The sequence below is a fragment of the Perissodus microlepis genome, chromosome 1 (genome assembly GCF_051167445.1).
Source record: "Perissodus microlepis isolate ML-2025 ecotype Zambia chromosome 1, ASM5116744v1, whole genome shotgun sequence".
NCBI lineage: Eukaryota > Metazoa > Chordata > Actinopteri > Cichliformes > Cichlidae > Perissodus > Perissodus microlepis.
Genome location: NC_140461.1, coordinates 12,215,482 through 12,240,016, shown reverse-complemented (window position 1 = coordinate 12,240,016; position 24,535 = coordinate 12,215,482). Strand labels below are relative to the sequence as shown.

The 24,535-nt window shown below is 40.6% G+C and overlaps 1 protein-coding gene across 3 annotated transcripts in view; it reads left to right on the top strand.

Moving 5' to 3' along the window:
- Nucleotides 1-24,239, top strand: part of sema4bb (sema domain, immunoglobulin domain (Ig), transmembrane domain (TM) and short cytoplasmic domain, (semaphorin) 4Bb) — a 64,551-nt gene extending 40,312 nt beyond the window's left edge. For all 3 annotated transcript variants that reach the window (XM_084930076.1, XM_084930083.1, XM_084930080.1), the window contains exons 5-15: nt 470-568; nt 4,780-4,891; nt 5,289-5,405; nt 5,911-6,068; nt 10,625-10,806; nt 11,320-11,470; nt 12,022-12,232; nt 12,349-12,464; nt 14,759-14,916; nt 15,258-15,349; nt 18,056-24,239. In XM_084930076.1, the coding sequence (XP_084786202.1) occupies nt 470-568; nt 4,780-4,891; nt 5,289-5,405; nt 5,911-6,068; nt 10,625-10,806; nt 11,320-11,470; nt 12,022-12,232; nt 12,349-12,464; nt 14,759-14,916; nt 15,258-15,349; nt 18,056-18,828 (2,169 nt within the window). In that variant the 3' untranslated portion in view covers nt 18,829-24,239. The remainder of the gene's footprint in view (nt 1-469; nt 569-4,779; nt 4,892-5,288; nt 5,406-5,910; nt 6,069-10,624; nt 10,807-11,319; nt 11,471-12,021; nt 12,233-12,348; nt 12,465-14,758; nt 14,917-15,257; nt 15,350-18,055) is intronic.
- The last annotated feature ends 296 nt before the right edge of the window (nt 24,240-24,535 follow it).

The following is a 24,535-nucleotide window of genomic DNA, read 5'->3' as shown; positions in this document are numbered from 1 at the left end:
CATTTTCTTCTGTTTGTTTGAGCAGTGTTGTAAGGGGGGGGGAATTACGGTAGAGCTGTGTGTTGACAAACCTTTCCATCAGTTACAAATGGATTCATCAAGTGTGCAGGCTCACTGGGGAATTGCTCTTTCTTCTTCTTCTGTCTGTCTCTTACCTTGTTGTCATGCCAGCTGTTGTATCTCTGGGCGACAAGCCTCAGTAATCTGTGTAAATCTCTGGTTTGTGTAATACAAAAAACTCACCAGGCAAAGTGCTGTGTGAGAGGTTTTCCCAGCAGTATTTGAGGAGAGGAGGAATACTTTTCTGTTTCTGTCGAATAATATTTACATTTCCTGCTCTGAAAGATTTGCTTATGATTAGGAGTATTATAGGCAGATTTTTAAGGGGCTCTCGAGAAGATCACATTCAATTCTTAGAATTTCTTGTGATTTTTATGGACCTGACACGCTCTCCATTTGTTCTCTCCAGACTGATTGCTTCAATTACATCAAAATTCTTCTGCGGCTGAATAGCACTCATCTCTATGTGTGTGGCACCTATGCCTTCAGTCCTGTCTGCGCCTACATAGTAAGTAATGACCTCTCAATCTACCCATTGTTCACCTGCAAGACTTGATTTTCTCCCATCATTAAAGCGAGTCTTAATTTATTCCGTTCCTCTCCTCTCACAAGAACAGGATTGAATTTTATAAATATTTTTTGAGGGTACTCTTTAGGAATCAAGCCCCTTTATCCACCATGTCAGTATTGGATCTGTTGTTATCCAAGCGTTACCAAATCCTGTTGAGGCACTTGAGCCAGACAAGTCAACAAGGGGTACACGAGCTGTGTGGTTTCCAGATAGAGGGGAAGCAGTAGGTCTGTTTATCTAGCAGAGGAGTACATTTTGGAGTGATGGTAACCGGCAGTAGAGTTTGGCAACAGCGCAGCTTCTCAAAGCAGGGCATTAAAATCTGCCCTTTGACGTCAGAGTCTCAGACTGAGGATCACTTGGCAGGACGTTAGGCCCTGATCTGGGATTCCAAGCAAGTCTGAGTTGGTCTGGGTGAACACTCGTCTTGTTGACGGAGTCCACAACTCTGTGTGTCACCCAGGGCATTCCTCGCGGCCAGAGGAGATGTATAGTATTACCAGTGAGGGATGTTTTATTTATTTCTTTTTTTACCACTTCTCACAGAACGTTTTATGGTCAGCCAAAAAGATACAGTAACAATCAAATGAAAGACACAAGTTTAAACAAGCTTAAGATTAACACAACATCTAATAATAAAGAAGCATGGGAATATTTCTCAGCAACAGAGGAACTCTGTGCTGTCCTTTTTGATTAAAGTTAATATCATCACTGCAAATTGTCTTTATATATTATTTATGTGTGTCCTGTGACAATGCTCCTATTCCCATGTGTGCATTAAATGCTTTAACGATAGATGTAATTGTTCTTGCTGTGTGGCAGCAGAGGAATCTCTTTTTTAAAACTATATAAATGAAGTGATGGGAATGGAAAATCTTTCATCCTTTTCCTGTGTAAAAATGTATTACAAAGTTAAGCTCAAGCTTTTGCAGTCTTAAGACCTCAGAGTGCTTGAGGCTCTAAAACTGTTCACAATGAAGACCTCATGAGAAGCTCACTTTGATTAGCCAGCCCAGTGTGTAGCAGTGGAAACTGCAATTGCTCTCCATATATGTATTCTGTGATTCAGTGTCTTCATACCCTCTGTCAGCTTTATCAAACAGGACTAGAAGCTCAGACAAACAAGGCCGAATGCTGTGTGACGGACAGTGTTGGTCAAGTTACTTGAAAAAAGTAATCAGTAACTAATTACTGATTACCTCCCCAAAAAAGTAATCCCGTTACTTTACTGATTACTTATTTTCAAAAGTAATTAATTATGTAGTTACTTAGTTACTTTTTAAAAACACGATTTACAACCTGAATAGGTGATAAAGCGATAGATCTTTCAGCCCAGTTCTACTTTTTCTACATAATTCATCATATAAAATGTAATCAAATGGAAAAGTCCCTTTTTAAAACTTGTTTTATTAGTTTTAATCTTTTAACTTTATGCATCAAGCAAAAATTTAATTATATGCAACATTCTCTGACTGGAAGAAATTTGTTTAACATTTAAACCTATTTTCTGCACATTCCAGCACATAATTTTTTTTGTGTGTGTGTTTACACTCACTCTTTCAAATAGATGCAAGTAAAACACAGCAGAAAATAAATAAAATCAAAGACTAGCGGTCCTTTTGCTCTATTTTCACCTGTAAAGCAGGAGTTAGGTAGGCGGAGGTTTACCCTGGTGCAGGTGTGCCGCGGCGGTCAGTGGAAGAATCCGCGAGTTTCTGTGTGAATTTCCCATTACGTCGTTGCGCACTCGGTGCTTGCTTGGAAGTTTAGGGTTTTTTTGTTGTAAGTTTTCTTCCCACGCACAACGGACGCTAATGTTTTTGTCACTTTTTATGGAATCAAACTCAAAATAAGGTCAGTACTTCCACGCTTTAAACGCTGCATGCTCATACTCTCTCCCGCACTCGATATATGATCCATTGTTGATCTGCACACAGCTGTTGTCATGAACGTCGCACTTGCTTACGTCACTGTCATGAGACATTCTCGCAAAAAATCACGGTTTTAGTAACGCAGTAACGCAGCGTTCCTACGGAAAAGTAACGGTAATCTAATTACCGTTTTTGCAATAGTAATCCCTTACTTTACTCGTTACTTTAAAAAAGTAATCGGATTACAGTAACGCGTTACAAGTAACGCGTTACTGCCCATCTCTGGTGACGGACCAGCTACATTTAGATTTAGTGCATAAACTTATGCCACGCGTTCTTGATACAAGTCTGAGGCTATTCGGTGTTTTATCGACATGTCTTCCAAATGCATGTGGAAGTGTTGGACGTGATTCTAACGCTTCAAATGAAAGCGTCACGATGCACGCTTTCTGATTAGCCAACATGCTGTCACTTTTTCCCTTACACAGAGCAGACCACAGTGTGTAGCAGTGGAAACGTCAATTGTTCTCCATATATTTTCTTGTAATTCACTGTCCTCGCTCCCTTTGTCAGGCTTTTGAAAAGGCACCGGCTAAAGCCCGATAGACTGACTGCATTTTGATTCAGTGCAGTGTCTGTCACCCACAGCAAAAGTTGTCCATTTTGATGAGTTATTCAGTTTTGTGGACCTCATGGGCTATTGGAATTTGACATGTCCAATCACTGAAAGTCACTTCCTAACAGGACAACATGATGACATCTTATTTAACTTGTAAAAGCATCCACTGGGAAACGGTCTCGCTGGCTGCAGTAGTTTTTAATATACATGCACTGGGAACAGAGTCTGACCAGTATGTTTTTCATACCAAACCATTCTTTGATAAGGCCTCAGTCAAATAAGCCTGAAGGCCAGTGTGAGTGCCCAACTGCCAAGGGGAACATTCTCCATTCATGGTTTGCATTGAATTTTTTTCGAGTTTCACTAGTACTCGAGAAATGTTTGCAGGCAAGTCCATTCGAATTAAGGACGACTGCAACAACCTGCTAGCAGCCAAAGCAATCTTAAGCAGTTTTTTGGTAAACAATTTTAGCTTGCAACTGGCAGCAGCTTCCAGAAAACCACTCACCAACCAGTCAGGAATACAGATTTTTCTCCAGTGACCTGTGATTGGAAGAAGATCTTTGATGAGTTTCTAGACTTATTTGACTGAGGGTTTTAAAGAAATGTCTGTGGAAACTCAAAATGGGACTAAAAATACTGAAACATTTAAAGATACAGGCTTGTTTTGTTGAAGTCAGACTTCAGTGGAAGTTCAGTAACTGTTTCACGTGTGTATTATTTATGTTTCTCTAAGAGGTTGGAAAGAAAAGCAACTGGACTTGTTGGAGTTTCTTGAGGGTTTCACCTCTCCTCCGAGAAGCCTCTTCATATTATTTATGGTTTTGTTTTTGTATTAAGTATTTTTGGGAGAGACTGTGAAATTAAAATCAGAAATGATGAGAAATACTGGAAGATGGATAAATAAAGTATATTTCTACAATAAATGAATCATTTGTGTTTGAGTCAAAATGATTTTCTGCCTTTGCTATCTCTGGCACACGGGTCTAAATTCACGTGTACCTGCTTATGATGTAAATCAAAATTTTATGGGTTTGTTTGTTTGTTTGTTTGTTTTTAAAGCAATAATTTGCCAGAATAGCTGGTCACTGCAGAATTTGGAAAAGCATGTCTCTCGACCCATGTCGGAAATGTTTCAGGGAATATTTGGAGCAAGGGATTAATGAATATTTATGGAAGTAGAGCTGAGGATAAAGTACGGTAGCCATGTTCACAGTAATGAAGTCAAAGTGCAGCTCAGTGATGTTTTTTTTAGACAACAGCTCAACAGCAATAAAATGTCAGCACTCTGCTACAAAGGTTAATCTTTTGGTAAGATGCCTTTATTGTCCAGTTTTGTGAGATTTTTCATTTATTGTCACTTAATATCTTTCTTTAAAGTTGGTTTGTACATTAGATATAGTTTTCCTTTTCATACTAATGAAATAGCCTGTTTGCTTGTGACAGAGGGTACACAGAAGAAACCTTCTATTAATCAGACAGCCCGTCAATGGTCCGACAGCGATTTCAAGCGACCAAACATCCAAAATGTCAGCGTGTATTGTAATGGAGAAAATGATCTTGAGACCACTGAGCTCACTTTAACTCACCATTTTACTATAAGTAGAATTTAATTGGCCTGAGCCTCAGGGACGTTTGCTGTTTGTGTCTGCCTCCAGAATACGTCAACATTCACACTGGAGAGAGATGAAGAGGGCGAGGTCATGATGGAAGATGGGCGCAGTCGCTGCCCCTTTAATCCAGAGTATAAATCAACTGCCATCATTGTTGGTATGTATTAATGCGCACTTATATGAATGGCTTCCTTTTAGACGGGGAAAGCAGGCGCAGCTGTTTCTGAAACTATTTTGATGGCAACTCCATCTTTGATTCAGTAATGAGTCATGATGCGCCTGCTAATGTTGTTTGTCTGCGTCAGACTCTCTGATAAATAGCCGGACAGCAGCAGACATTGTTTTTGTTCAACTTCTTTAACAAGCAATTGGTAAATAATTGAACTGGATATGAAGAGGAGAAATGATTTGTCTATTCTCACTCAGACTGTTATGTGCTAACATTTCACTTTATTACCGACTTCAGCTCCGGCCTGTTATTATTTCTTTGTTATGTGTTATTTTTATTGATTCCAAATTCAGTTCAATCTTTCTCTTCCTTTGTTCTCCTCCAGATGGTGAATTATATACTGGTACTGTTAGTAACTTTCAAGGGAATGAACCAGTCATTTACAAGAGTTTGGGTCAGGGAACTGCTCTGAAGACAGAGAACTCCTTAAAATGGCTGCAAGGTAAACTCCCATGTGTTTTTTTTCCTTCCACAAATCTTCCATTATGTACCGACCACTGCAGATAAGCTCCAAAAAGCAGCGATCATTAGCGAGGCACATTCACTAATGCATGCAGACGGAGAGCAAAGACAAGCGCTTGTAGATTGCGGGAGCCCAGCCTATCAGCCGTTGCACATGCACATCAAAACAACCTCATCCGGCTGCCACTGCTTTCGCCAGAGTAAGCTGCACTTTGCGCACAATTAAGACTCCTCTTGTCTTCTGATCTTTAGGTAATTCATGCAGACTGCTCCTGATGAGGCATCTGAGTACAATTATAAAGAGGATTCTGTTTCCTGTTCCCTTGCAGGATTGTATCACAGCTTGTTGGTGCAGACACTGACTTTTTCCAAATTTATGATGGCAGAAAAAAGTGGGGGGAAAAAGTTTCCCATGTGTCGATTATAAAGGTGCAACGCAGCTGTCTAACCACACGTTTGCTTTTGTGTTTTTCTATCTCTAACAGATCCCGTCTTTGTTGGGTCAGCTTACATCGAGGAGAGTCAGCCTATAGGCAACTCTGTGGGCGACGACGACAAGATTTACTTCTTCTTTAGTGAGGCGGGAAAAGAATTTGACTTCTTTGACAACACCATAGTGTCGAGGATTGCTCGCGTGTGTAAGGTAATGTACACGGGGTTAGGGTGAGGCGATTACACGAAATGATCACGCAAAAGTATGAGGCACAGCAGGGCTCAAGCTTCCTGTCCTTAATCCTGGCACAATTGCCTCAAAACAAGATGGGACACTCCCATGTCAAAGCACATTAGGTAACATTAACTGTATATTATGCCTGAGTAATTGCAATGGAAACATGTCGCTGGTGCATTTAAACTTTTCTCTATTTAACTGTACAGGCATGTTTTCAGCAGATATAGTTTCCCCTTGCCTGAATCATTGCCTTGTCTCAGGCTCCCTCCCTCCCCTTTCTCTGCAATGTCATATCCCACTCTCCTTCCATCTCCCTCACAATGTCAGCTGCACTCGTCCATCCCTCCAGCTCCTTGCCGTTCCTCCGCCAGCCCTTTGAGCTTTGCAGGCATTATTAGTATTCAAGAGTGCTTCACAGCAATATGAAATGCTTCTTCCACCCTACTATATGGCCTGTTTTCTTGCATGCAAACTGTAGCAACTGCGGATCATTTAAACCATTGACGTCATTCCTCCTCCGTCCGCTTCTCTCCTCGAGAGTTCAGTTTGGTTGATCAGCCTGGGTAATCAGCCACAAACTCCATTCCCTTTCACCTGTCGTCAGATCAGTTAAAAGGCTATGAAGCTGCATGATATACATGCACTCAGCGTCCCTACCTGACTGATGTCTCTTGTTCATGGAGGCAGTAATGTGAGTAATCGTGGGGACAGCATGTAATCTTAAGTGACAGCTTAATGACTTAGTCCTACTAGGCTCTGGAACTCGGTGCGGCGACACCTCTTGCTGCCGGCAGAGCACCTCCTGGGTTCTATATATGGAAATCATTGACAGAAGTGCCCCCAGACTGTGGCAACTTGCTGCAGATGAACTGTGCAATAGAGACAGAAGAATAGCTTTCTCTGCTCTGTAAAGCACCATTATTTCACAGGAATGCAGCAGCTCCCTTTTCACTTTCTGACGTCTTTTCAGTAGAAGCTCTTCTATAGCAATATGGTAGTGCTGCTTGTGGTTTATTACCCATTTTACAGGGTAAACAATGCATCAATAAGTGCTTTGCATTTTCTTTTTTTCTTTCTTTTTTTTGTATCTTAGGTGGCCCGATTATTTACAGCGCCACATTTTTACTTTAGTTCCTCTCCCTTTTTTTTAAGGCCATCTTTCCTTAAAGTCAACTTACTTCTGATTGGCTGCCCTTCTCAAACAGACGTTTGAATAGCAGATGGGTGGAGCTTCTGCGGCTGAGATGACCACATTAGGGGCATCCACCCGCGTCAAGATCGAGCAGTCTAAAGTCTGAGCCAGTGATTCACAGGGATTACTTGTATAGCCACTGACCTGAAAATGGCGGCTATGTTTATGCTGTCCAACAGTATAAATAAAGAAATATAAGACCACTTAAAGCATGTTTTAAAAAGAGAAAAATCCTTGTTTCTTGGCGTCTTGGCTTCACTAAAGGCCTTGTCAGCTATTTGCAGTCCTGTTTCCAATGCAAAATATTTATGCATGTACAAACAACTATTGCTAGATTCCTAACCTAAGATGACAGATTTACACTTGTTTTTTTGCAGGAGACCTCTGAGATAATGAAGTTCTCTGAAATGGTCATTCACTCTGAATATAAAAATATTTTGTACGTGTTCAGATTTGAGGTATAAGACTCAATATTTGATTGCAAATGGTGTCACTGTGGCATATGAGGGTTTAATTGCCTCTGTGAGCTGTGTGTTGACTGCATAGGTGAGCAGTGATCTCGGCGGCCACAGTGTAGAACACGCTCCCTGTTGTTTTGAGAATGATAGTAAGCAGCTGTTCCTTTCACCATGTGTAGTATCCCTGCCTCTCCCATGACCCCTTAGGAAGGTGCACCTCACAGTTGGAGGTGTCTTTAGTAGAGAAAATCTAAGACTAAATCAAGACCGGCACAAAAATTCCCACTTTTTTTTTTCTTTTCTTTTTTTATGTCAGTGTATCACATTTAAATGTGCGTCTTGTGTACTCCTCCTCTGCTGAGGAGTGAGTGCTAAACTCAGATTAAGTAAAGCTGAGGTATGAAGACCCCTCCCTTTTGGCAGGCTCCAAATCTAATGCACTTTTGCAAACTGTCAGAAAACACGCACTCCCTTTTCTTTCTGTGTCAGGCCAAGTCCTGATATGTTGGTATGCGGTTTTATTTAATATATCAAAACCATGTTGCGTGTCATAGTTTATCTTGACAGACACTTAGAAAAAGAGAGTATGTTTCTTGTTAGATAAGATTAATTTAATGGTATTCTAACTACTGTTTTACTTACATTTTCCAAATAATTCTACTTATTCTACTACTTTTTTTCCTTCTCCCAGTCTTTCCTATCTGCCCCTGCTCCCTTCTTGCTCTCCTCCTTTCTTTTGTTTATTCAGGTGTGCGCTCTGAAGGGCTGTGAAAAGTGGGCATGTTATAAATACTGCATGGCGCAATTTTCTTTACCTCGTGATCTATTACATCTCAGGTTGATGAGAATCTTGGATGTAATAAATACTATGAGAGTCGGCTAATGCCGCACAAAGAAGCGTGTTTATTTTCAGAGGGCAGCTATCAGAGGGGAGTGGTCGATGCGATTGTACAAGCTGTGCATCGGAGCACGGCAACAATAGCAGTGGACAGCTGAGAGAGCAAGAATGTGGTCTCCTCATTATGTGGACGGGCTACTACCTCAGCTTAGTAATTGGCTCCCAGGCCCTACATCATTCCCACGAGGGTGGCTTCACCTCACTCCTGAGCAATGTGATTGTTTGTGTGTGCGACAGCACATGGAGGAGGAAACGGAGGTAGTTATAGTTTTGCACTTTATTACCTCCTCACTCCTTGTGTGGTTATTTAAGAGTTGCTCTGGGTTTGGGAGGCCATGCTGACGGGAACATTTGGATCTGAGGGAGGAAAGCTGTCTTGAGCCTGGGCGAGGTCTCTTGTTTTCGGTCCTGCTCTTCCTCCCCTTCCTCCTAGTCGTGCTCCTCTAGTGTTTTCGAGCTTGCTCGCAGTATTTGGGAGGAGTTCCTTTTGGTGTGTGTTTACAAGCACTTTGATAATTGCTAGTCCTAGAAAACTCTGATAAGTATTTATGGGAATATTTTGCGACAGCTTGAAAGAAGAGCGAATGCCTTGTCTGTGAGCTGCAGGTGAAGTCAGGCATGAAGGACTGATCTTTATTTCAAAGCTGTAATTAATAACTAACCATTGTTTGTTTTTCTATTTCACTATGCTCTCTCCTTCAAAGGGGAGCTGATATTTTATGCTGTGGCATCTTTTACACAGAGCAGTTTTTTTGTTTTCTCTGTGTTACATATTTTATTGTTAAAATGCTATAAAAAATAAATAAAAAGGAAGGTCATGAGCATCTTCCGTTTCTCAACAGCACCCTCTGAAGCAAAGGGGATGGATTGCAACTGTGATGCAAAACATGGGCTCCAAAGTAATGCATGCCTTTTCAAGGAGCTCGTACATTGCAACATATTTTAAGTCCCTTCAGTAATTTCACTGGAATGTTTGGCCTTCATGATCTGACAGTTTGGGGCTGTTTTCACACTCATCTAGGGAACTTAATGCAGTTTGCTCTTAGCTTTTAAATGATTTATAAAAGTTATTCTAGGGAAAGTTTTTGTGGTTCATATAGAACATTGTTTGCTATCTGGTTTATTTGCTTTTTCATGCTTCTGACAGCAAATTTAAAATCCACTTGAGCTCTTAGGTGTACTCGGGCAGGGTTCTGTAAGGCTCCTGGTCCAGAGCTGACTCAAAGCCCATGGTGTCCTCCCTTCCTGCCACAGCCACAGGCTTTCCAGCTAAAAGCAGATTTTAGTCATAGCAAAGTTGAACTCCCAGATTTTGCCACAGCTCTGACCTTCTGAACTCAACTACTCTGCACTCCTCCTGCTTTTATCGCAAGATATCAGCGTGTTCCATGATTATCTCATGGAGAAAACACATTTGTAAGCCAAATATCCACATGCTCCACCAAACCTGCCTCCACCTTCGTACATTCTTCACACATCAATGATAGAAGCGTCAGTATGACACAGATATTGTAAAAATTAGAAAAGTAAACCCAAATAAACCAGGAGGATTATGTCACAGTCACGTGACACATGGCTGGGAAATGAAGGGATCACTTTGAGTTTGTGGCTTTTTTTTTTTTTACAGGGCGTTTTTTTGTCTTTATGTAGTCATCGTGTGTTTTATTTATTTTGTGATGTGTAATTGTAGTTGTGAAATAGATACTTGCGTTATGTAATGATATCCTATCTAAACATGTGCTCATGTTGTCTTTGCTGGTAGCTTTGTGCAGCTGTCTGTTAAAGCCTGGTTAAAGGATTCTAGTGAAATGTTTAAGTTTTCTTCAGATGAACTGGAGATATCAGAATAATGCAGTCATAATTAAGTAATACTTTTTATCAACTCAAATCCAAAAATAAGTACAGACTTGTACAACCATTGCAACCAGTCCTCTAATAAACTTGCTGAATCTTTTTTTTTTTTCTTCTTCTTTTTTTTTAGGGTGATAAAGGGGGTGAGCGAGTCCTGCAGAAAAAGTGGACTACCTTCCTGAAGGCTCAGCTCCTGTGTTCCCTCCCCGATGACGGCTTCCCCTTCAACATTATCCAAGACATGTTTGTCCTGAAGCCCACGGGAGACAGCTGGGAGAGCACAGTGTTCTACGGCGTCTTCACTTCTCAGTGGTACGACTCAAATGCAGTCGATGGTTGAGACTGTGACAGTGCTGTATGTCAGCTGTGACAGTGACATAAATCGCACACACACTGTGATTTGTCACACTGTTACAGTCAAAGTTTACACACAAGCGCGGCTCGCACACACCCCATCTAGAGCCAGTTTTTATTTAATATCTGCGCTCGCACTTGGCAAGTTGTTGTTTTTCACTTGGCTCCTCTGAATTTAGAGCAGCTGTAATGTGCTTAACTGCTAATACGAGCCAATGTGATCCCAATGGTTAGTTAATGTATCAACAAAATAAAGGTTTTAATAAGGAAATCGCTCATGCGCCCACTCTGCAACTGTTCTTCATTGAGAAACTGCCATTCCAGTTTCTTGAATAAAATGATGGCAGTTGCAAAAAAATCTCAGAACATGTGGAAAATTGTGTGATGTCGAGTTCTGATAGGTTAACATTTTGGTTCATTGACCAGTTGTTCACAGCTGAAACCCTTACATCCTCATTAATACGTTTACAGGTATAAAGGCGCCTCGGGAAGCTCCGCAGTCTGTGCCTTCACTATGGAGCAGGTGAAAAAAGCCTTCAGCGGGCGCTACCGAGAGGTTAACAGGGAGACACAGCAGTGGTACACCTACAATCACCCTGTACCAGAACCACGGCCTGGGGCGGTGAGTTGTGAAGGCCATATCTTATGACAAACAGTGCAATTCACTGCAACAAGACACAACTTCTTTCTGTGGCTCTTCATTCAGTAACAGATAAAATGACGACAAAGAGCTGTCTTTGTTGTCATGTGTACAAAAGCTATATTAAACACACCAACAAAACATCCCGTCCTACCTGTAGTGTTATTTTAGGCTGTTGAACAAGTAAGTCTGATGTGAAGCAGATGTTCCCCATTTATTTTCTTTGTCTGCTGGAAAACAGAAAGTACTGTCCTGCTGTGGGTTGTACGAGAGCCAAAGAAATGCCTCAGAGCATAAAAATAGTACATACAGCTTAAGAACATGATTAAACCCATCAGCCAATGTGGTAGTTTTAAGCTCCTTATCTCACTGATTCCATTTTCATTTCTGTGTTCTTAAGTAATTAAAGCCAAGGTCAAATGTAATTCAACACCCCATCGTATTGTATCTATTTTTCAGTACTGCTCAAATAATAAGCAGAGATTCTTTTTTTTCTTTTCTCTTCTTCTTTTTGTTATTTACTCTCCCCACAGTGCGTGACCAACCACGCCAGGCAAATGGGAATCCAGTCATCCTTGCACATGCCTGATAAAGTGCTCAACTTTGTCAAGGACCATTTCCTGATGGACAGCGCGATCCGCAGCACGCCGCTGCTGCTCAAACGCAGCGTACGCTACACGCAGATTGCTGTGCACAAGATCCAGGGCATGGAGAGAGCTTATGATGTGCTCTTTATTGGCACAGGTGGAGCCTAATATATTCTACAAGCATTTCATTTAAGAGGAACAAAAACAGAGCAGAAGAAAACTGTCCTCTGAAAACTATATATCTCACTTCCGCTTGTTCTGTGTGTCTTCCAGATGATGGAAAACTCCATAAGGCCATCAATGCCAATGACAAGATGCACATTATAGAGGAGATGATTCTGTTCGCTGAGCCGCAGCCAGTGCAGCACATTGAGCTTGATCCTCAAAGGGTAAATCACCACCTTTACCATATACACTGTATATAAAAGATGAACATAGCCACAAGGGTATAACTACTCCCAATTTGTTAAATTTAGTGTCTTTGCTGCCTCCATGTTTTCTGGTTTTTGTTTTTTTTGTGACCATATTAGGACAAGAGAGAGTGAGAACTTATCAGCTTACACTGCCAAGCTTTTTTAGCAGAACTCATCAGCACACATGTGCTGGTCATTATTGTTGAGTAACATATAAAACAAAAACCTAAAATTTCACTCACCTGAGGTAGACCACAGACTTCATTTGGTTTAGTAACCTATTTTTCATACCATAAGGTGCCCCGGATTATAAGGCGCACTGTCTATAAACGGGTCTGTTTTCATACATAAGGCGCACTAAGTGAAACAAAAAAGTCATAAGTCAAATTTTACTCAACTCATTCTTCTTTGTCCCTAACCATCGGGAACCCTCACGTTAACTTTAATCGAGTGGGGAAAAAAGTTAGCGTTCATCCTCCAGCTTCACTGTGTTTATGTTATGCTAGCATAGCTGTGTTGCTAGCGATCACGTACCACATCATTATATAACAGCTAGTCCAACTTCAGTAACCCTAAAAAAGTCACTGCTGTTTAGTTTTCTGTCTTCATTTATGTTGGAAGTGATAGCAGAGCTGTACGTTTTAATTTTTTCAGAAATCTCTCAGTCAGAACATGCTACATCATGTTTAGGTGGAAACTAGCGAGCTAACTTCCTGCTAACTTCTAACGCCACTAAATGTAATAAATTCTGTTTTCATGGATGTTAAACTTAATTGTTACACCTGATAAAGCAGCCACACTGATCTTTTTATTAAAGATGAAAGAATTTAGACAGTTTTTAACTCTCAGTGATGCTGCAGTGTTCGTTTGACTTTGGGGCCTGAACTGGATGGTGTTTTGGACCCAGATTACTCCACGAGGCTCCTGACTACGGTAGCCGTAAGGCTCTGACAATCCATCAAGTGGTGCGGCTTCGTAGCTTACCAAAGTTGTACTAAAACATTTTTTGACTGATTTTTGAGTGTCGTGTACTACATAAAATCGATTCAAGGTCAGTAAGGCACACTGGATTATAAGGCGCACTGTCGATTTTTGACAAAATTAAAGGATTTTAAGTGTGCTTTATAGTGTGTAAAATACGGTACACTTGATCACAAAGTATGATTCTATTAAAAATGCTCCTGAAACACCATAACAGCAGTCGAAAGGTCAAGTTCACTGGCTTCAGTTAACAGAGTTTAACTCTAAGAAATGACCACGAGATACAGACATCTGTGTCCGCATCCACCTGTCAGTCAAAACCACCAGTCAAAGCTAACTTTAAATGGTAAGAATGTTTTAAAGGTTGAGTTTTTAAAAAGTTCACCGGCTATCCTGTGGACATTAAAACAGCTAGCCCTTCTTTTGGCACTCTTCTCTTGCCTTTATTTTTAGACTCTGAAGGTGTCTTTTTGATCATTAGCAGTATTTCAAAACAGAAAATAAGGTAAAATTGATTTACTACAACTTAATAACAGCGTAATACAACCATAGTGGCCGTGTTGCTTTGTATCCATTTATAATAAATACTTTATCCCATTTTCGAATGTTTGGTGTTTAATTTACAACTAATGAAAATGTGGAAGAGCGCTCTTTATCAGAGCACAAACTGGCTTCAGACATCTTCTTTCCACAGGGGCCATTCCATTGAGTTTTCCTGTAAGTTATAGCACCGTCTGGTACAGAGTTTATGATCCTCTCTGGCATTTTACCCAGAGCTAAATTTCATTACCTTTTCTCTCTTTATTACATAATGGCCTCTCTCGGGGCGAGCAGCCAAACTGAAATCTTATCTTAGATTATGTAATTCTAATAAAGTCTGAGATACTGTTTGTGAGTGTATTCTTAGCTCCAAATAGGGAAATGAAAGACTAAGACAGAATGCATATGGTGTCTGTCTAATACAAGGGCCAGAAAAGCTGGTCTAAATATAGATTGTATATTTGGGAACAAGGGGGAGCCGTGCGTCAGTATGACAGGAACATTAATGTTGCAAATGCATATCTGATGCACAGATGTAGGTAGTAAAAGTGCTAAAGATGCTCCTCAGATGGTATCAAGGAGAACAGCTGGTCAGAACTACTCCATTGTGTAGGTTATGCTTTTCTGTTGTAATTAATTGTTTAGCATTTTTCGTCTTATTCTGCAACCAAAAGCAGAATGTTTTTTACCTTTTATATTGTAGTTAGATCTGAAATGCACTCTCCCCTCCCCTCCCCCCTCCTCTACAGGGTCTCTTGTTTGTGTCATCTTACTCTGGCCTGGTGGAGGTTCCTGTAGCTAACTGCTCCAACTACCTGAGCTGTGGTGAGTGTGTGCTGTCCAGAGACCCTTACTGTGCCTGGACCGGACAACTGTGCCAGGATGTCAGGATGGCTCCACCTGACAGGTGAGAACTACAGCACGCAGGAGGAAGACATAATTACACTGTGCCTTTTACTGTTAAAAGCAGGAAAATATGCAAGGATAAAAATTCCTTGTTGCTCAACCTTATGTCCTTTCTACGAATGCGCTTTTTGCTTTGAACGTCTACCCAAACAAACACACAAAATAAGCATTCAAGGATCTGCTTTATGTCCCTTAGTGTTAATTTTAGAGCAACATTAGTCACTGTATTAGTAAGTTTTAAATGAAAGACTTGGCGATTGCGATAGGAGACATCAGTAATGTAATGTAAGGTGTCTGTCATTACATCTGCCTGTTGTTTTTGTTTGGTATGTTTTGCCTCAGCCACTGGCAGCAGGACGTGGAGGAGGCTGACACATCATCCATTTGCAACAGGACTCTTCCTAACCCCAGATCTGCCAGACCAGTAGCTTCTCGTGAGTGTGTTCTGTCTGTACAGTGGCCTTTAATTTAAGTGTGTCTGTCACCTCACGCACAAACAGCATGCACTTAGAGTTCACAAAAACATGTTGCCACTACTGTCAAGTCATGCACATACAGTTGTAAGAAAAATCAAGTTGCATATTCATACAAGTTGTTTTCCAAATTCCAGTTTTGAATTTAAAGTGCTGTAGTAGGAGCTTCAGGCTTATATTTAATGGATATAAAGACAATTGGCTCAGCATTCAGAAAAAAAAAGATTAAAGATTAAAAATTTGTCTACTAAACCTTGTACCTCAGATACAGGAGAAGCAATAGTTTTCATCCTAGATCTGTCTACTTGACGATATTCATGGGTCTGTAGGAGTTTGTATAACTGCATGGGTTTCCTGGACTTGGGGAAAAGTCATTTGACCACTAGGGCTGCCACAAACGATTATTTTGATAGTCGACTAGTCACCGATTATTTTTGCGATTAGTCGACTAATCAGATCATCATCCATTGGACGTAAAACGTACAGCTTATTGCACCAGCATCCATCTGCTCTTATATAACTATCATTAGCTTACAGCTTTAAGTGTTTAAGGTATGTGCTAACTAAAAATAAAGACAAGATGATAGTTTATTAAATGTTAATGACATTTGCAGACAGCTGAGTTTAATAAACTCAACTGTCTGCTCCTTGCTATCTAAAATATAACGGGAGCATCTCACACTTCTGATAATCAGCTGTCTGCTTGATGTTTATTCAGCTGTGTAAAAACTATAACTTTAATCTCAGCCAAACCGATTTACTCAGGAACAAATAAAATACTGAAAAAAGACAAACAATAACATTTTTAAGTTATCTAAGTGACTTATATATATTTAACCTGAGTAGCGAAAGACGGCGGTGGGTTTGAAAACGATTTGCCGGGAGTCCGGTGCTCTCACGGGCTTTAATGAGCCTTGCCCCCTGCTAGCTATCGGGCTAGTGGGTAACAGACTCTCCGAAAACGTGGGAGCGCTTTTGAAAATATGTGGTGTCCTGATAAACTGAGCAGATATTTGAGGTTTACACAGTTACATTCTCACCTGAAAATATGTTAAACGTTTATTTTGTGACCCAGAAAGAATAATAAGAGTAATATTAAAACTAACTAGCTGCCGCCATTGTTGGAAACTGTTCTGGGCCGCGCTATGAATTCTGGGACACAGCTTCTTCTTCGGGGTTTAACGGCAGCTGGCATCCTTGTACATGCAGTGCTGCCATCTTCTGTTTCAGTCCGTTATTACACTCTTAAATCCTACTACTCATTCCTGCGTCTTTTGGGATCTAACAAAGCTTCAAACGACGAGTCGACTATTAAATTAGTCGTCGACGATTTTAATAGTCGACGTAATCGTGACTAGTCGACTAATCGTGGCAGCCCTATTGACCACACCCCTAAGCTTGTCTAGTGGGGGGTAGTTCAGGAGTATGGGATATTGGGTCAGCTGTTGCAGGCTTTCCAGTTCCTGTACAACCACAGTGTGAACTTCGTTCTTAATGCCAGCAATACCTCATATTTCTCTTCCCTGTGGGTCGTGGACTCACAAACAGTGTGTATGAAAATCAGCACCTCCATGACTGAGGCTTTGGTTCACAGCTGTAAAAAGGTGGATTCCCCACTTTGAGAAATTACGTGTAGCCTCAAATAGAGGAGTTGAGGAATTTTAGGGTCTTATTCACAAGTAAGGGGAGAGAGGAGCAGGAAACAGATTGGTGCAACATCTACAGTGATACGGGTGCTGTACTAGTCTAAAATGGGGAAGAGACTCCTGTACATGAAAACAAGGCTGTTGATTTACTAGCCCATCTACATTCCTACCCTCAGGTGATTTTGGGTATCCAACTAGGGTGTCTCCTGGACACCTGCTAGGTGAGGTTTTCTCCGTATGTCCTACTGGGACTCGAGATTAGATCTCTAAGCTGGATTGGGAACACCTCGGTGTCATCCTGTAAAAACTGAAGGGAGATGGCTGGGGGGAGGTAGGTCTGACCCAAACCCAGATAAGTGGCAGAAAATAGTTGAATGGTGTTGAAACTAAAATGTTTTTGCTGATGTGTTTTATGCACATAAGATTTTAAATGGATTTAAGTAATAGAAATAGAAATATGGTGTTAATTTGTTAGCTTCATGGGTGGCTCTTTATTATTTAAGAAAAGAGCCATGCTTTCTGTTTATATTCTTTGTGTCTTCAAGTCGGTCTAAGCTAAGCTAATGAGCTAAGCTAATGAGCTAAGCTAACCCGTCCTGGCTGTAGCTTAAAATTAAACACTCTTGGAATGTGAAATTACACCTTTAAATGAGACTTTCTTCATCATGACTGCCAGGTTTATAAAACCAAGATGAGTTGTGATAGAAACACACAAAATCTCATGTTAGATGTTCTGTCTTCTGTCTGTCTTATTAAGGATGTTTTGTGTTGGTTTACACAGCATGTGTGTAAATATAGGCTTAGTGGTCTTAACATATGCTATTGCTAATTGCCAGTAATTAATCAAGTGATCATGCAAGTGTTTTTTTTTCTTCTTTCCCTATTCAATCCCTACTCAGCTGAGGTCTGAACCAAACTGGGGGTTAAAAGATTCATTACATCCCGAGTCGGTATGCAGTTGGTCAAATTACTGGCATGTTTCAGTGTTTTGAAACAACATTCCTTTTATTTTTGTTTGTAGGTGGCTCCCCTTGCCAGCTCATTACCATCCCAGCCAACACATTTAGAGTCCTGCCATGTAAGCTGCGGTCCAACCTGGCACAGAGGAGGTGGCGTTACAGTGATAGCGCCAGCCAGTTCCTCTATGCTACCCCCGAGGGAAACCTGGTAGTTGTGGCTCAGTCTGAAAGGATTGAGACCTATCAGTGCTGGTCAGAAGAGGAGGGCTTCCACCAGCTGCTGGCCAACTACTGTGTGAGGGCAGAACCACGCCAGGAGAGTACCACTCTGATTGGTCACTCCCGCACGCCTCACATCACGCGCGAGGAGACCATCATCCTGCCTGGCGAGTCTCGCTCTGAGCAGGTCCATACGAAGACGTACTGGAACGAGCTGATTGTGGTGTGCGCTCTGTTGGCCTTCTCCCTCGTGGTGTTCTCCTTGTTCGTCATCTACAGGAACCGTGACCACATGAAGTCCATGCTGAAGCAGGGCGAGTGCCCTAACATGCAGCAGAAGAAGCCACGGATAGTTGGAAAGCCCACAGAGAGTTTACCGCTCAACGGTAACACAATCCCCGTTTCTACTTCAGATCACAAGGGCTACCAGACGTTAAACGACAACTACATCTGCAGCACGCCCACACACGAGTCCTCGCCAGATAACAGCAAGAGCTTCTCCGAGGCCTCCGACAGGCGGCCGCTTAACCTGAAAGAGAGCCACGTGGAATACTCCCCAACCTGCCCTCGGCCCAGAGTGAGGTTAGGCTCTGAGATCAAAGACTCCATCGTCTGAGAGCACAGCATTCATTAAGCGACGACACCCTGTATCTTCACGAGGGATACAGGCCACCGAGCAAAGGAGAGGAGACCCAGACATCCTCCTATATCACAGCACATCTTTTTTTTTTTTTGTCATCTTAGTTCTGTGATCAGTGTGGAGGTCATTTTGTTTAGTCATTTCCACTCCGAAGCCAGAGGTCGGTCCGGTTTGCTGTGTAAGGCAGAAAAAAATGAAGCAGCACAATACTCCAGTTTGAGCCAGGATCAGGAACCATGGCAGCTGCTAAGAATAATTCTCACACATTACTTTTTTCTTTCTTGGAGTCATTCTCATGGCCACTAACACCATATGTGGGTGAGCATAAGGCTGGGCAATATGGGGGATAAAAAAATAAATAAAAAGATAAACAGAAGACCTTTTAGTTCCAATGTTTATCACACTGTCTTTTTAGGTATGCAACAATAAAAAGTTGTCTAGTCTAGATATACATCATATACTATTACAACCACAGACAGCGAATTTAAAAATATTTATATTTTACCCAGCCCTGTTTGAGTAATCTTGCACATTCTCTGCAGAGTGTGGCAGCCACACGTCTGTTATTATGCACACTAGAGCCAAGCTACAGCTACATGGTGACCAAGAGTTCAGGTTTAGAAGTATTATAGTACATGAAATGCATATTCATTAAGATCCACGGATTATGGACACAAGTCATAAACACATTTGTCCCCATTCTCTGAATAAACGTCATAACTGTATGAGGATAAATAAGATGAAAGCTGAAGCGGAGGAGGAGAATACGCCACACCACTGTCTCAATGAAAAAGGACTGCAATGTTAAGATGATAGAATATGTGTAATTATATATGATGCTACGCCTATATGCTGACGTTTACCTCCTGAATGTATGTTGTCGTCGAGAGAAAGTCTGTTTCACTCAAACAAAACTGCACCACAGATGATTTAGAGAGACGGTTGCATTTTTGCTCATCTGAGTCAGCCCTGCTCTTGAGTGTTGACCTGCAGATTCCATGATGGGTTTCTAAATGGACTTAAAAACAGCTGCCCCCTTTTTTTATGTGTGTGTGCGTATTTGTTTGTTTTGTTTTGGTGGAACTGAAATTCCAAGTGCAGAGAGGCAAAGGAACAAAAAGAAATGGGGACAGCTACACCTCCACCACATTTGGGGCAGCACCAAAATCATCGTTGTGCACTGTGCCAAAAAAAGCGAAACAAAAATAACTTGATTGTCTTATCTAAATGCAATAGTGCCATTCTCACATGCCCATCTCATGCTTTGTGTTAGCATTGATCACTGTCAAAGAGCACATGGTGACGGACCCAGGGGATGGGTTTCGCTAAAAGTATTGTGGCACTAATAATAAATAAATGTAAAGTGCAAGGTTGGGGATTTCTAAGACTGTTAGCTCATAGCAGACTTTACGGACTGTGTTGGGCAAAATAATTGTTGTAAATTTTGAACCGGGGCCAAATGTTTTACATGGCGATTACGTGCCATGTGGTTGTCAGGTGTGAAAATATTCCAGTTTTCCTTCTGCCATCTCACCGAGACACATCTGAGACGGTTGAGCTCAGCTTGTCTACTTTAAGTGCTAATCAAGCCACTCGAAATGTAAAAGTTACAGAATAAGTAATAACTAATTCTGCTGTAGGGGAAAGGAAATGTTGCGAGTTCTCTTGTCCAGACTACAGCTGTATGATATCATGGCATAGATACACAGACCTTTTGTATTAGCTCAGTTTGACCCCGCCCCCACCAGGTTACAGGTCCCAGACTCGCCACACTCAGTCAGAAGTCGAGGTGACATAAATGTGAAAGCACAAGTAATCAGGGTGTTGAATACTTACAGGTTTGCACATTTCACTAAAATCAGAGCTTGTTTCAAGAAATGCAACTACTGAGGTGGACGGTATGGCTGCTAAGGAAAATTTTTAGAAATCAGTTATTACAGGGACCAGTGCAGCCATCGCAAACACTCTCGCACCCACATTGCTTAGACTTTTGAGACTTAACGAGCAGAATTTTCCAAAGATGCAGAACTCCGATCATGTTGTGTAAATCTGAATGAGAAACATTTACACAGCCGTAAGGACAACATGGCACCACATGTCTTAGACTACAACACCAGGTCACTGTATTGATTATGTAAGCCTACAATATATATTCCAGTGTCATGCAGGATCAAAACTTTGCTTTTTCAAACACTGAGCAGATGAAATGCTATGTAACTGCTACAAGTTGACAAAGTAACTGCACAGCATACTGCGCAACAGTGGTCAGTGTTTCCTTTGTTTCTTAGGTTTTTGTTGTGTATATACAGTACCTGTGCTTAATATTGTGTGTTTTTAAGGGACCTTGTGCAAGATGTGTTGTAGAGATAGTCGTGAAACTAGAGAGTGAACACTGGTGATTTTTTTTATTTTTTTCTTCTTTAATAGTGCTTTACTGCCTAATTTAGAAAACATTTGACCACGCTGTTAGTTTAGCATCTGGACTGGTTTTCACTCAAGCACATCAAAGCAGGACAGAGCTGGGTTTTTTCATGCTACTGATGAGAGTTTGATGAAGAGATCAACATCTTTTTTTTTTTTTCCTGTAGTTAATGTGATGCCACAGCTTCCAGTTAGTTACTTTAGCTTAGCATTAAAAGGGAGAAACTCTGTCTGACTTTGTCCATAGGTAATCTTAGTCTGCCATTATGAACCGTATATAATAAAAAAAGATGGACCAAGTCTACCCATTGGTTTTAAAACCCTCTTATGAAGCCTTGATTTTAACCCTCTCAAGGCAGGCGTTGCAGATTTGCAACAGTTAAAAGCTAACAACCTGATTACCCCACATATATATTTTATGAGGAAGTACCACTGCAGGTATTCTTTTGTGCATTAGCAACAAAAACTTAATTTGAGCCTGAGAGGGTTAACATTTTATAATTTTTGCCTTATTGGTGCATTTAAAACCTTGAAATGCACCACAGACATAATTAAAAGGTCCACGGCTGTGAACTATGAAACAAGTTCAGCGTAGCCAGTCTTTGCATTAGTGGGCTTCACAAAACCTAAAGCCTGCGTCAGAGGTGACGAGTATCACAATGATGGTTATCAACTTTCAGTGTTACCGCGAGCTCTCTGCTTCAGGTTCTGCTCATGCAAAAAGGAGCTTTTCACGTGTCATTTGACTTTTCTTCCACTCGAAACGGATCAACACATCTACTCCAGTCACATTATGAGAGGAGTGGGCACATCTCTAAAGATTATTTAAAAAAATGACAGTAAATTGCTAAACCAGAGCTGTGAAGAAAATGACAGTAATAATCCAAAAGTTGTTAATCTTGTGAATTCATGATCATCACAAGGGTACCAAGTGGCAAAATGAATAAACTCAACTTGTATTTTTTTTATTGCAGTTTCAGTGCTGCTGTTTATTTCTTATATGACAGCTGCACATTCAAACTCTGAAACTTGATAGTTTAAAAATGACTTACAATGATTGAGCAGGTTGTTTATATAAAGCATGACTCCCAATAGAAAATCTAGATCAGACATTGAAGCATGTCATAAATAAAATAACTATTTTACCTTGAAACTTTAAACGTATAATTATGGTTAGGGTTCTATTTTCATCTGAAGTTACCACAGTGATCTAGCCAGGTGAAAGGAGAGCCTCCTTTATGATTCTGAAAACTGATTTTTTTTGCTTAAAATGGCTGCGAAACTATAACCTTCATAGCACACCCCTCATTTTAGCAACGAGCATACAGCTAGCAGCTACAAGCGCCTGTGTCAGCATTGATCTGTCATTCAAGCTGCCACTTTCATAAATATCATTTTAATGGAATTTAAACAGGAAAATTACTCAAGTCATTTCTGTACCAGGCTGTGAACATGATTATTTCTGCCTTGAAGTTGGGAGTTTTGACATGGGGATTAACTTATCTTTGGGTCCAGCCTCAAGTAGCCATTAGACAAATTGTTCTTTAGGTGTCAGCCTAAAAAGTTCCCTTAAAATGTATCATTTTTTCACACTTTGGCTTTAGACTATTTATCAAAAACAGATGCAGTCTTTTCTGCCGTTGGCTTTGCATATGCTGGTATGAGCAGACAAGCTGGTTCCTCCTTTTTTCAGACTTTGTGCTAAGCTGGGGTATCAGGCTTCTAGCTGTAGTGCATAAATACGAGCGCGATATCAATCTTATCTAACTCTCAGCAAGAAAACAAATATTCTTTTCCAAAACTATTGCAAGCTGAGACCGAGCAAACAAACCAGAGTATTGCATTTGCCAACAGATGGATAACCAAAATGAAACTGATTCCAGAAGGCTTGTGTTTTTCCATTTCTGCTAACACAGATTTTTCTAAACTATATGATATCTTGGTAGCCTGCTTTGATTTGTTTGGTGGATAACTTCACAGCATAAAATGCCTTTGGATATCACATTGCTCTGCCTTTAGCCACGTGCCACATTGTACACTACCCAGCAGTGACCTCACCAACAGAAACATGGTGAATGGCGTGATTGTAGCCCTCAGTGGGCATGTTTAACTCCACAACGCAACACGGGTCAACAGTAGATTTACAAATTCACCTAAGCCACCATTAACTTAACCTGCTAACTAGACTGGGAGCTGCTCAAAATCTTGTACCATTCTGCAGCCTTTGCTCATCTAAGAAAAAAACAATGGTACTGTACACATTGGAAGCATCACTTCCTCTGGTGAGGTCACCTATTTAACAATATACCACCTGATCTCGTTTAGAAATGCTGAAGTTAAAATGCAGTTGGACCTTGCCAATTAATAAGCTTAGATGAAATATATACTGTGTGATAGCTTTGCATATTTATCAATGATGGGCCTTTTCCATAAAAGGCAAACAGTAGTACAACAGTTTTGAGTAGCTCCTTATTAATGCAACATACTGTACTGGATATGAATGTAGCCAACTATATATTTGTAGAACACCTACTGCAGTATATTTTCCTAAAATGGCTTAAGTAGGCAATCCATTGCAACATCTTTTTTAGGATTTTATTTCTTCAGTCATAAATGCAAAGAAATGACATCATACAGTTAATAAACCATTTGTGCTGCATGGTATAGTACGTGAACAAGATGCAAGCACAGCTCCAGATCCTCCATATCAGCTCAGCCATGAGACGGCGACAGCCTCGCCTCAGCGTATCGAACATCATAAGCTTAGTTGACTGAATAACGATTAGACAAATGTGGTCTTGCCTGCATGATTTCTTTTTTTTTTTTTATTTGTTGTGTACAAATAACATTGTGAACTGTATTTTTTTGTATCATTGAGATTGTGACTGTTGTTTTTATTATATTGTACATAAAAGGCACTTTATTTTAATTTTTTTTAAATAAATGAATAAATACATGTTTTGACACATGCATGTGGAAGTCCATTTTTGCGCTACAGATTACGGTTTAGTTTGTGGCTCTTGTGTCATTTTAGATGTGGAAACAAAGCAGTGACTCTATATAACCTTATACTTTATATATGCTCAGAGATGCACATTTTCTATATAAATGCAACACATAAGATGTTTACACAAATCCTAAAACTAGAGAACTAATCCAGTTTTATGTTTTGAGAGGCAAAATAATGTGAACCTTGAGGACTGGCATTAAATTTCAAGATGATGTTGGAATCAGATGTTTTCATCAGCAGGACGACAAGCAG